Here is a 12,667-nt window from a genome sequence, read left to right as displayed (position 1 = left end):
GACTATAAGAGGAAGAGGACAAAACCTGTAACTGGTTCATAGTGCCAACAACAAAAGTGCAAAAAACAAACAAAATTCCATTCATTCCATCTTGGTTGGTATTTTCAATTTTTTTTTTTCATCATTGTTTTGCAATGTGGTTTCTGTTTTTATTTCACACTGGTACACAAATGTACCTTAATTTTAGTTGATGGAAAAAAGTATACCAATAGTTATATATTTGCCCCTGTAGAGATACTTATCCTCTCATTAAATAAATTATATCTAAAATACTATTTCAAAGTAAAATATAAGGCCAGATTTCTTAATTCAAACCTGTTTATGCAATAAAAAATTGAGGAAAACAATTTTTTTATACCAATCTGTTAGTTTTCATTTTTATCCACATTTACTCCCCCTGAAAAATGTTTCCACCATCATGAGAACTTAATTCCATTTACATATTTACTCCTATTGGCCACAGAAATTCGTACCATAGAAGTTGCTTCTAAAGAAAAAAAATCAGGAAATATTAATTTATTTGTCAAATCTGTAATCATCTATTGTAATCTGCATTAGATCCTCTTAATTACGAAAAAAAAAAATGATAAGCAAAACTAAAATTATTGTTTTGTAAGAAGATAGTTGACTGTATGAAGTAGATTGTAGAAGACAGTCCGGGTGGCGGTAAATAAAAGTATTAAAATAGTAAAAGAAAACTATTTATTGTTAACCAACGATTCGCCCCACTTTGCAGGGCTGTCAGATTAAAATACAGCGGACAAATGGTTTGTTTCGAGTTCTTCGCATTGTTTCAAGTTAGAAAAGTTGGTTAGCAATAAATAGTTTTCTTTTACTATTTTGATACTTTTATTGACCGCCACCTGGACTATCTTCCTACAGTAAACCTATTGTTCTGTAAATGAGAGCTTAAAATCACCTATTGCATTTTGGGGGTGCCAGAGTTCACTTAGTCAGTGTTTTCAGCCAAAATAATTACATATTACTAAAATACACTTCTTATTTATAAAATATTTTATGTAGGTAAATCAAAAGAAAGTCTCTTTAAAGAAAGAAATAAACAAAATTTTTTGTTATGAAAAACAAGTTTATTACGTTTTATGATAGTCTTGCACTAAACCATATATAAAAAAAAAAAGGTTTTGTAATAATAGCAATAATTACTATTTCCCCCAATATAGAGCATTTTCATTATTTTAAGCCAGTAAAAACAAATGAATTATTGATCTATTTGGTTTGATTTTCTGCACTTTGTGGGTAAATTGTCACTAAGCCCCAAATAATGTTTGCAGTATTTGACGTTTTATGTATTTAGGATACGTTGGATCAAAAACAAATCACAGATTTTAAAATCAATTTATCTATGGGAATCTTTCATTGAACATATCTGTTTCAATAGGAAATTCCTGAACTACTAGAGAACTGAAAGGGATTACGAATTTGACTTCACCAACAAAAGAAACATAATTTATCATATATAATACATACTTTATTTCATTTTGAAATGCTCAAAACTTGAGAATTTCCTCAAGGCTTGGAAACAGGGTTTTGAGGGAAATTAAATGATCATTTAACATCAACATTTCTTTTATTCATGTCTTTATCAATCAATAATATTGTACAACTTTGTAATTTACAATATCCATAAAACATAGTTACATAAAAGAAATGGTAATATTCAAGAAACAGTTCTAAAAATCATTGAAATTTCATTAGAGCCATTACAGACTGATTAATTAATCAACAAAGATAATAAAAAACTAAACATAAAATTGATAACATACATAAATAATTGTAATATAAATGGTATATAAATAAAACACCAATAAATGCATTACCATTACATTATTAAGATTAGAAATAAAAATATACTGTTTATAAAACATAGTGACTTGTGAAATAAATTATAATCATTGTACAAAATTAGGGGTACTAATTCATAAATATCACTCAACATGACATTGGGTGAGTACTCACTTATACACAATAATAAAATGGTCGAACATCATTGTTGTTCTGAACCTGACACCATTAAGTGATTCTTATTTGTAGGCATTTAATGTCTAACCTCAACTAAAAAGGACCTATTAGAGGTTTGTTACTCCCTTTGAGGGAGTGGTAGTCGACAGCTGTGATCCAATTAAAGCAGTAATAATACTATTGTAGTTTATAATCTACAAGAACAGAACATAACGTATAAGAGAGTACATGCCCAACTGATATATGGAGTGACACTTGTGTACTATAACCAAATTAGGTATTGATGGGATGATTGTAACTGACAAGTAAAGCATAAAAACAATACTGAATAAAGTTATGGTCTAAAATGAATTAACTTAGAGTGAATTGCACAGAATACAAATTTTAACTGATGTTACGGCTATGTCATAGCACCAAACACTGGATTATGTCGACATATACTGGGTCCATATTCCTCATAAGCAGCTTTAGTATGGCAAACTGAGAAGAATTCAGACTGAAAAAAAAAAAAAAAAATATATATATATATATTGACCATATATAACAAGAAAATTAATAAGCCATTATATTATAATCAGACACCGAATTTTTATGCAATTGTATATTGTAAATATATGGAGATAAGACCCAGAGTGCAGAAAAGATATATACTAAGTAATGAATGATACAACTCTAAGAATAATCTCCCTTTTATTCTTTTAGTTTTTGTCAGGTAAACAAAAAAATTAGATTTCATAAAAAAACAAAAACAAATGTAGAGATTCTTCTGGTAATTAATGTTAATACAAGATATGTCATTAACAAATTCAGTTTTGTTTTATTTATTTTATTAAAGTCAATTGGTTTTTAAATACAATTATTGCTAATTTTCTTTTATAACTAATTTAAATTTTTTATTAGGTGCATATTTTATTTTTAAAAGTACCTCACTTATTTTTAACACATTTGTGTACTTACTGTTACTTATTTTTTGATGTGATTATTTTCATTACAATTATTTAATTTTAATCCTTCCTCAAATTTCTTTCTTAGTTCATAACATAATGTAAGTACATTGATAGTATATTTAGATATTGTAACTGTCTTATAACATCCTTTAAGGTTTTTTTCTGTATATTTTACATGTTTTTACTGCATACAAATCTGAGCTCTGATTATAGAATAAAATAATTGCATACAAACAAATAAAAAATAATTACAATATTTTAATTATTTTTTCATAATATAATAAACATTGCAATTTTGTCCTAGGACTTTACATGAAAAAAACAACATAAATTATATCTTAAATATTACATGATACAAAGGGGTTGTGTGCTATGCCATTAATGTTAATAGTACAGTAGAACATGATAAATATCATGTTGTCAATTTGAAAAAGAAACTATTATAGTTCGGTACAGATAGATAGCATTTTTAACTGCTAACAGTTCTAATGCTTCTCTGCTGCATAATAAATATTATTCTATAGGTTTATAAAAATTATATGGATATATAACAAAACTTAGTATACTACAATTTTTTAGGATGTTTTGTTATACATGATTGATTAAAAATTCAAATAAATACATAAAGTTCAGAACAGAAAAATGTATTTGGTATAAAGAAAATTAATAATAATAAAAACTAATTAAGGTTTACGTAAAAGGAAATCAAAACTTACAGTTGAAGCTAACATGCTGCCTCCAAACCACACAGCGTACCTCTGCATATGATGAGATACGACTTGAACATCAATAGGCTTTGGCTGTAAACAAATATGTAAAAATATACATTCATATGCATCAGATATAAAATATAAGTTGTAACTAAAGTTGATGAAGAAATAGATACTACAATAAAGTAAATAATTAGGAAACAGATCTAGAAAAACTCCAGAAAACTTAATAGAATTGCTCAAAACTTTCAATACTAAAACATGTAAAAGAAAAAAAATTACAAAGTGTATTTCTGATGGATGTAGTGCATTAATAAAAAGAAGAATATTTCATAAATGAATTCAGGAAGTAAAATCAAATCTTAAATCAAACAGAAAATGAAAAAGGGTGATCAATGGTGAGCCCCCTTGACTAAACACAACCAATCCCGTTCCATGATGTAATGGCTAACAATGGTCATGTGGAGAGTTGGAAATAGCTGTATGGAGGTGGTTTTAGAGGGTAAAAACATATAGATATGAGCCTATTTCCACATATCAATTTTTTTTTTAATGTAGCCTAGACAGACCCCACAAACTAGTATAAAATTCTTCTATATTAATACAGTTGACATTCCATCACTTTCGATAAATATAATTACATAAATTAATTTACCTTCAGATGGTTTCCAGACAATTTTTCAGACAGTTTTAAACGAGCATCTACTACTCTTTTGATGTCTCTTTGTAATCGACGACCGAAATCCTTAAACATTGTTGAGCCTCCAGAGAGAACAATATTATTATACAAAGGTCTTCTGACATCAATTGGGCAGTTTTGAATAACTGTGTCTACAATTTCCGATATAGGTGTAGTAAAGTCTGGGTTTGAAAACTAAACAAAAATTATTTATAAAACACCTGAATAAGAAGGAAACACAACTATATAATATAGCTAAATAAAATCTGAGGGGAAACAATTTTATAACAATAAAATTCAAAAAGTTCAGCCAAAAGTCTTAGTTTTGATGATTAAGTTTAGTATTTTTCTAAAAAAAAAAAAAAAAAAAAAATACCTAGTGAGTGAATAAAAGAAATAATAAGATACTAAAGCTAATAGGTGAAACTTGAACTTTAAGACAATATGCCTTTGTATTTCATTGAATTAGTCTTTAAAATTATATCCTATCTAATTTGGCTAAATCCAGTATTTTGATTTAATCACCTTTTATAAAATTAATTACTTTAATGCTTATTTAAAATGTTAAAAATGAGAGGAATACATTTTTTGTTAATTTTCATTGAGTATTTTATAATATTTTGGGTGGGAAATACTAAACAGAAAACTCAGTCAACTGTGCCTGTCTTGTAAAAACAGTTTTTGACTACAAGTGGTTAAATAAGTAATCAATACTGACCATGTTATAGACTACATTTTGTTATAAACTCAGCTTTACACATTTAAAAAAACAGAGTAAGATCGTTTTACTATCTAGATCTACTATTAAAAAAGTTCATTAGAAAATAAAATAACATATTATTGATTAAATATACCTCAGGGTGGAAAAATATTTCAGGACCCAAAAATCTTTCATATCCAACATCAACTCCAAAAGGCTTCTTGGTAATTGCATTTATCCCTTCATATCTTTTCATCCATTTCGCCAAATCGTTATCATACTTGGCAAATTCTTTAGCAATATCTGGGCAGATATAACAATACTTTTCCTTTACAGCTTTTGCAGTTTCCATTGATTGTTCCGGTGGAATACCAACTTCTCTTTCTCTTAGCAGAGTCTGGATAAAGTAAGTGATATTTCTGCCAGCAATAGGTATATGTTTGATACAACTACCAATCACATATCCTTCAGCCTGATGGAAAAAAATGTATACACATAAAAATCAATTAAAAAAAATTACAAATTTTTTCTCAATATATATCAGGTATTTTATTTTACTACTTACAACAGGGATAACATGTGTTACACCATCACCACTATCAACTACAGTGCCTGTAAAAGTTCGTTCTTCAACACTCCTTGATAGCCAAGATGCAGCTAAAGCTAAAACAGCCTGAACAGCAATGTACAGACCAGGAGCATTAAATGATTCGAACATGATTTCTAAAATAATAAACAAAAAACATTACTTAGCCTGTATGGTATTCTAAGTACAAAAAGCAACATCATATTTCTTAGCGTCTTTAATAAACAATGCATAAGCTTGAGAATTCTTGATGATTTAGTCTAAGAATGCATATGATTGAAAGTTGAAAAAAACAAAAAGGAATCTTAGCATTTAAAAAATTGCCATTATTAAGTTTAATCACATTTTAATTACCCCCCTCCCCCCAAAAAAAATTAAATAAAATAAGAATTTCCGACAAACAGCCTACATGGCCAGACTTAATCTTATACGATCTGAGTAGCAAGTCTTCAACATTCAAGATATTTGAAACACTCAAGTATATTTCACCAAAACTTGGAAGTTTCTAATGCAGGATATAAAGTATCATCAGGGATTCTTTTTCTTTATTAAGACTCATAAGGTTTAACTTAAAGTTTGAATTGCTACTAATAAGTAATACCTTCACAAGATATTATTGTTTCTATATTCTTGAATCACATTTACTTATTGGATCTATATTTACAGCTATAAATTTCAATAAATAGAAAAAGGAAAGAAATAAAACTTTAGGTTAAAAGAAATCAAGGCTCAATCACGAAAAATATTCTTTGTTGAAAACTTAAAACCAGATTGTATGGGCCAAACTCCAAATTTCCAATCACAAAATTTAATTATCTTTTCATTCATACTTTTAAGAGGTAAGGACAATTTGTGGGCAAACAAATATTTTGACCAAATTCGATCATTAAAGATAATTATTTATTATCAACAATGTTCGGACCGACTAGAATTACTAAACCACAACATTACACATAGTTTTTAACAGTAAGCAATGGTACTACTATTTGGTTTGAATTGGTCTTTAAAAAAACAATTGCAATATTGTTTTTCCATAATTATATTATTTGTTTTAATTCAAATTTAAGACTATATATAACTTTCATATTTTTATATTACTAATTTGATTTGCTTTTAATTCATAATTGGACTTGTTTTAATGACCTAAATAATTTTTATTATATTGATTTTTACCAACTAGCCAATCTAAACTTTACTTCATTCAATAAGTGAAATTTATAATCTTATTTTTTTTTTTAATACATAGTTTTTGGTTAAATGCACTTAAACCATATAAATGATCAGTTGATCTTTATTTGTTCTTAGTGCTTTCTTAAATACTCTTCAAACTGATATTTTTATTTCATAGCCGAAATGAGGAAGGTTTAGCGTTCAAGTATTGTTATCAAATGATATTGTTTATGTATATAATAATTTTCCAGGAAATAATAATAAACTTCCAATGATAATTATTAATTTAAACATCAATAATAATAAACAAAGTTAAAAAATTTATGAAAATGAATCAATTTCTGAATTGTCTAAAATTAATATTTGCACTATAAAATGAAATAAAAAAATGTTTTCAACTAAATATTAATACAATTACTCATTAATATTAATACTATAACTAATCTTTACATATTAATACTCTATTTGATAATCAGAATAATTAATTAACCTGCAGTGTATTCTCTATTCTCTGGCGTATTTAGTGGGGGTTCTGTTAAGAGAAAGTAGTGATCTTCTGGTTCTGCTCTTAAATACTTGAAAATACATTGTTCAAAGAACCTTTCCATCAAATCCCAATCTTCAACTAGTCCATGGCGGACTGGATACTAAAACATTAGTTTTTAATTGATGTTTTGATGTTACTGGAATATATATTTAAGGACATAAAGATGTCTTACAGTAGAGTTTTTCATATTCTTTGCAACCGATACCTTTGCAAATAGGATGCAGAGAAAATAAAAAACCCATTCAGGAAGCTGTTTTTTACTTATTAAACATTAGTTCTGGGGGATTTATAAAAAAAAAAAAAAAAAAAATTGTAAAGCATAATAAAAGTCTTATTTTGTGGTTTCAAAAAATATACAAATATTTAGTATCACTAAAAAATAATATATAAGTTACAACAGCAATATTTATACCCATTGGACAGTATTAGCTGGGAACTGACTTAAAATTATGACTTCCTTATAATAATAATGTGACAGGACTACCACAACTATGTAATCCATACTTAACTAATTTCGAAGAGATAATGGCCTGTCAGGTTGGCCTTATCAAAGTTTATGTCAATACACTTGATAAATCCATGAAATGTATTCTATAATGTAAAAGTGGGAGTATTTACCACCTCTACTGGACCTGAATAGTTAACCTAACTAAAAATATATATTAAAAAAAAAGGGGATATATCAAATTTCCTTCTAATTATTATGGTTTCAATATTAACTTAAACCACAGTAGTTACATATTACAGCAACCTAGTCTTATAACTATTTCTTCTAAAATAACTTGAGTAGAGTAAATTAAATTAATAATTTAATCGAATATTGTTTCCTATCAATGTACAAAATAATTATGTATGATTATCTTTGCAATAAATTAAACAGTAAACTGATAAATTAAATTAACAAATTTAAAACATAAAAAAAATATAACCGATGACCAATCTGAGGATTTTGAATTTTAGTTAATACTAATTGATAAGTAAATTTGAGATGGACTTACCTTCACTGCATAACCAGTTGCTTCAAAAGCTTCATCACCTATATAAAAATCTAGGTCTTCTACACCTTTTGTAAGCCTTCTAATTGCTTGCTCTCCAACCTTTGCAGTTTCTTTAATACCAATAGCAGATGGTATGATAAACTGTGGTTCTTTGTTTCCAGCAAAACCCAATTTTGTATATCTACATAAATTTAATAAAATTGATCTTAGAGAATACTCAGGAACTTAAGTATGTAATAATAAAAAAATTGATTTTTATTTCAAATAAAAATCAACAATATAAAATAAATGGAAGAAAAACAATAATGTAAATAAATAACTTAGCCATTTACCCCGTTCCCACATCTATGACACAAGCTGGTAAATTTCCAGCCATTTTCTTGGCACTTCGTGAACTTATGAATTAAAACACTAAAACAAATATTTTAAATATCAATTGAGAGTGATTCACAGACGCTAGAGCATGGCATTAGTCATTTCAAAATCCTACATAGATAATAATGCATATCGTCGTAAGTGGGGTAGGTAACTTTTTTAGAAGATAAACTGATAGGTGCTTCTCTGCAATTTACTGCTTAGTTCTTTGGAATACGTTTCTTGGGAGGTTATCATTTTAGTATGAATTCAACTGTAGGTGTTTTTAGGAATTCTTTATTGAAACTTCGTAAGAATGTATTCTGCAAAAAAATCCGAAATGTCTCTACATTTCAGGAAGAATTTGTTTCTTCTCATATTGAAACTAATGCCTTACAGAAAACTGTCTTGACTATTGGGTCTTCTGTTGTATCTTTATTAGATCCATCTAGAGGAGGTATACCACAGAAGTCCTAAGCAAATAAAATTTAAGAAAATGATATTTATATTCAATTTTTATATTAGATATGATTGCAACCCTGGGAGAAACTACTGGTTTGGGTGCTTTAAGGTATATGAAAAAGAAAATGGAAGAAAGTGATGAAGGGCAGGCAATCTTGAAGTATGTAAATGGTTGGGTGAATTAATTCTTTAAAAAAAAAATGAAGTTAGCTTCATGATTAGGATAGTGAACAGAGTTAATTTGTATATTTTTTTGTTCTTAATCATTAACTTTGTCAGCATTTACAAAACTAATTTTTATTATGTTTAAGGGATTTGCCTAGAATAAATTCTAGAACAGTTGATTTGGATTATTTACAGAAGTTACCCAATGATTCTGTTGGAAATACCTATTACAAATTTTTAGATAAAAATGTAGGTATAACTTGTTATAATCTTTTAGCTCATAAAAATCTCACATTAGATCCAAACTAAAATTAGATTCATATGGATATATCCTTGATCCTAAAGCAAAAAATGAATGAACAACGCCTCCAAAACTGAATTTCCTATAGGCAAAATTAGAAATCTTAATAATGAACTAATAGCAGTTTTGCCTTGGTGTGTTTAGTATGTAAATTGATTTTCTAAAACTAATTTTAACACTTGTTTCCTCATAATTAGAAATTTGTACATCCGTGATTTTGCCTCAGGACAGAGATTGTTTATTCATCTAAATGTTTGATGATAACTGACCTTAAATGTAGAGGTAAATACTTATTAGCATTTGTGTAAGCTAGTATAGAAAAGTAAAATCTATAATTTCAATTTATTTAAGTAATTATAAGAAAATGTTAGAAGAATTAAGTCTTCCAGATTACCTTACGGATTGAATAGTATAATTAATCTCATCTCTTACCAAGTGGGGAGGCGACAACATTACTGTACCTGAAATTTTAGTTTCCGATCAAAATATTCGATGGATTTGGTAACTGATAAATACCTTGGATTCTAGATTTTTTTTCACAACATCGCTCAATCAAACTTATTTGAAATTTTCAAAATTTAATGAAAAAAAAAAAAGGTTTATCAAAACTATTTTCCGCCATGCTCCTTGTCTTAATGAAAAAAAAAATGAATACTTTGGACTAGCAATCATATTTTTATCCTAAGAAGTGGAAAGAAAGAAGGGTCAGGAGTGCTGCCATCTCTTATATTACTAACACATCAATGTGTTGTCTCCCTTATACTTTAGGATAACTCCTACTACATTTATTATATTTATGACCACACAGTTGAGGTGAAAGAAAGCTGACATTGTCAACCTAATTATTTATTTTTTAACTGCACGATTAGAATGATAACTTAAATTATTTTTGGAAGGATTAATATATCTAACATACTAATATCATATACTGTATAATACTCTTTATTTGATTTATGTATTCATTATAAGACCAGTCCACCGTATTTATATTTTTTAAAACATTATTTCTTTGTTTTTTGTTAGAAGGTATTGATTTGTGAGGATTACCATAAATAAACCTACGTATGACCATAATTTAGTTGTGTTTAGATTCTAGTAAATTTCAAATTTTGCTTTTCATTAATAATTTATTTTTTCTAGAAAGTCACCCCTGACTCACGATTAACTGTCCAATTTGTTGATGATGTTGAATTAGCTTATGTTATGCAAAGGTATAGAGAGGTTCATGATCTTATACACGCTATTCTTGGAATGCCTACTAATATGCTTGGTAAGTTTCATGCAATTGCACTATAAGTGAAATGAATTGTGAACAGTTGTGTTTACTTATCTGATCTCTCAACATTTTTTTAATAAGTTTAGGTGAAGTAACAGTGAAGTGGGTAGAAGGCATTCAGACCAGACTTCCAATGTGCATTGGTGGTGGGCTATTTGGAGCAATCCGTCTAGCTCCAAAGTAAGGATTCTTATTAAATTCATCATATGTACAGTTTAAATTAAAACTTCTGATAAATGATGAGCAACTTAGAAATACTTTTTTTTTTTTTTTTTTAGTTCTTGTTCTGAGTATTTCTTCTTTTATTATACATAGATTATTTTCATGAATACAAATTCAATTCTAAGGCCTTAAGGCACAGACACTGTAATGTTGTCTGACTCAACCTTATGATATTCTGGGGAAACAGAGTGGTCAGTACGGGGCATTCAAGTTCTAATAACAAATGACTAGAAAGTAGTATTCAATAAATTTATAGAAAGCAAAAATCAAGATGTTATGAATTTTACCACCAAGAACTTCTCTAAGGAAACTATTTTCTAATTTAGTAGGCTTAATCAGATTGTTGTACATGGACTTATTATATATTTGAGGGTGTAAACTGCAGCAAAACTTTATTTCATTTTTTTTTTAAATTGCATACCCATAGTTATTATTGCTCATATGTTTTTTCTGTCTGAATGAGATTCTAAAACAGTCTTATTTTCTTATGCTTAAAACCAATAGCTATTGCAAAACTCTATATATATCGGAAATAAGACACTCAAAAAATGTTAGCCACGTTAGAATAAGCGTGCCTGATATTTTGCTTTCCTTTTCTTAAATACTATCCTATCGAATGCAATTGAATCCGATCAAGGTCAGATGATCATGTCTTTTGTTTAATTGCTTCCTAGACAATGGGAATATAGCGCTCCATATTTTGCCCCAATTTTGTTATAATAGGCAGAACTCTTATTTTGTTTGCTTAGTAGAATCTAAAATTGTTCAAGATTTGGATCTGGGACACAAAGATTATCCGATTTGGGGTTGTTGCCTCTTGAATCTAGGGATGTAGAAAGAACATTGAATTTTAAAGCATTATTCAAACATTTGCAAAAAAGAATTAAGAGTGTCATTTTCAATAAGGAATAGTTCTTGCTCTTCTAGTGAGTGTTCTCATGAACAGTTAAGTACAATAATTATTACTACGGTCTATTATTTAGCAATTTTGTAAAAAAAAAAAATGTTATTGTATTGCAGTATTTAGTTTTGTTGCCATAAAATCTAAGTCCAGGTATTAATATTGTCAATTAATAGAAAAACTCATGAAATATTGGTCCAAGTTTGTACATGTATTTGATTAAGTTTATCAGACAGTTAAATGCAGATATATATTAAAATTCAATAATTTGTAAAAAAAAGAAAAAGAAAAAAAAGGATCATTTGTTTAAATTTAGCAGATAGATGTCATATTGGTTTTTTGATAATTTCCTCATGATATTAAAAAATTATGTTTGGTATTTTTAATTACTTAATTATTTCTTGCATTGTTTTAGGCAACGTCAAAAATATGTTACTGCATATTTACCTTGGGCAATCAAAACTGGGATGAACAGTGAATTTTTAATGAATGTATATTTTGAAAAACGATGGGAGCAAAATTTAAGTGATTTACATAAAGAACTTAAGATAATTCCTATACAACTTAAGAATAAAAACCAAACATTGTGAAAAATGTTTTATTGTTTTATAATTAAATATTGTATTACTGTTATGATATAAATATAAATAAAAATAAACAAGCTGTGTA

The 12,667-nt window shown here is 27.7% G+C and overlaps 2 protein-coding genes across 3 annotated transcripts; one reads left to right on the top strand and one right to left on the bottom strand.

Annotated features, from left to right (window-relative positions):
- Positions 1 to 1,569: 1,569 nt before the first annotated feature.
- On the bottom strand, positions 1,570 to 8,837 carry Arp3 (Actin-related protein 3). 2 transcript variants are annotated; one of them, XM_014426455.2, is made up of 8 exons: positions 8,650 to 8,837; positions 8,318 to 8,498; positions 7,263 to 7,419; positions 5,582 to 5,739; positions 5,171 to 5,488; positions 4,293 to 4,511; positions 3,644 to 3,727; positions 1,570 to 2,476 (listed from the first exon to the last, which is right to left on the bottom strand). In XM_014426455.2, the coding sequence occupies exons 1-8, from the start codon at positions 8,691 to 8,693 to the stop codon at positions 2,381 to 2,383; spliced, it is 1,257 nt and encodes a 418-aa protein (XP_014281941.1). In that variant the 5' UTR covers positions 8,694 to 8,837; the 3' UTR covers positions 1,570 to 2,380. The 2 variants fall into 2 exon arrangements, with proteins under 2 accessions (XP_014281941.1, XP_014281942.1); XM_014426456.1 differs by lacking the exons at positions 8,318 to 8,498; positions 8,650 to 8,837 and adding an exon at positions 7,732 to 7,836.
- Positions 8,838 to 8,929: 92 nt separating this feature from the next.
- Positions 8,930 to 12,659, top strand: Coq4 (Coenzyme Q4). Its single transcript, XM_014426457.2, has 6 exons — positions 8,930 to 9,128; positions 9,197 to 9,293; positions 9,445 to 9,547; positions 10,740 to 10,869; positions 10,962 to 11,055; positions 12,414 to 12,659. The coding sequence occupies exons 1-6, from the start codon at positions 8,936 to 8,938 to the stop codon at positions 12,586 to 12,588; spliced, it is 792 nt and encodes a 263-aa protein (XP_014281943.1). The 5' UTR covers positions 8,930 to 8,935; the 3' UTR covers positions 12,589 to 12,659.
- Positions 12,660 to 12,667: the final 8 nt, after the last annotated feature.

The sequence above is a fragment of the Halyomorpha halys genome, unplaced genomic scaffold (assembly GCF_000696795.3).
Source record: "Halyomorpha halys isolate HHAL.00 unplaced genomic scaffold, Hhal_1.1 Scaffold577.1, whole genome shotgun sequence".
Lineage (NCBI taxonomy): Eukaryota > Metazoa > Arthropoda > Insecta > Hemiptera > Pentatomidae > Halyomorpha > Halyomorpha halys.
This window is presented reverse-complemented; position numbering and strand designations above follow the sequence as displayed.

Coding starts and splice junctions, on each gene's coding strand:
- Coq4 (XM_014426457.2), top strand. CDS start 8,936: ATGAATTCAACTGTAGGTGTTTTTAGGAATTCTTTATTGAAACTTCGT. Junction 9,294..9,444: donor GAAGGGCAGGCAATCTTGAA/GTATGTAAATGG, acceptor ATTATGTTTAAG/GGATTTGCCTAGAATAAATT. Junction 9,548..10,739: donor ACAAATTTTTAGATAAAAAT/GTAGGTATAACT, acceptor TATTTTTTCTAG/AAAGTCACCCCTGACTCACG.
- Arp3 (XM_014426455.2), bottom strand. CDS start 8,693: ATGGCTGGAAATTTACCAGCTTGTGTCATAGATGTGGGAACGGG. Junction 5,489..5,581: donor TAACACATGTTATCCCTGTT/GTAAGTAGTAAA, acceptor TTTTTCCATCAG/GCTGAAGGATATGTGATTGG. Junction 3,728..4,292: donor TGTCTGGAAACCATCTGAAG/GTAAATTAATTT, acceptor ATTTGTTTACAG/CCAAAGCCTATTGATGTTCA.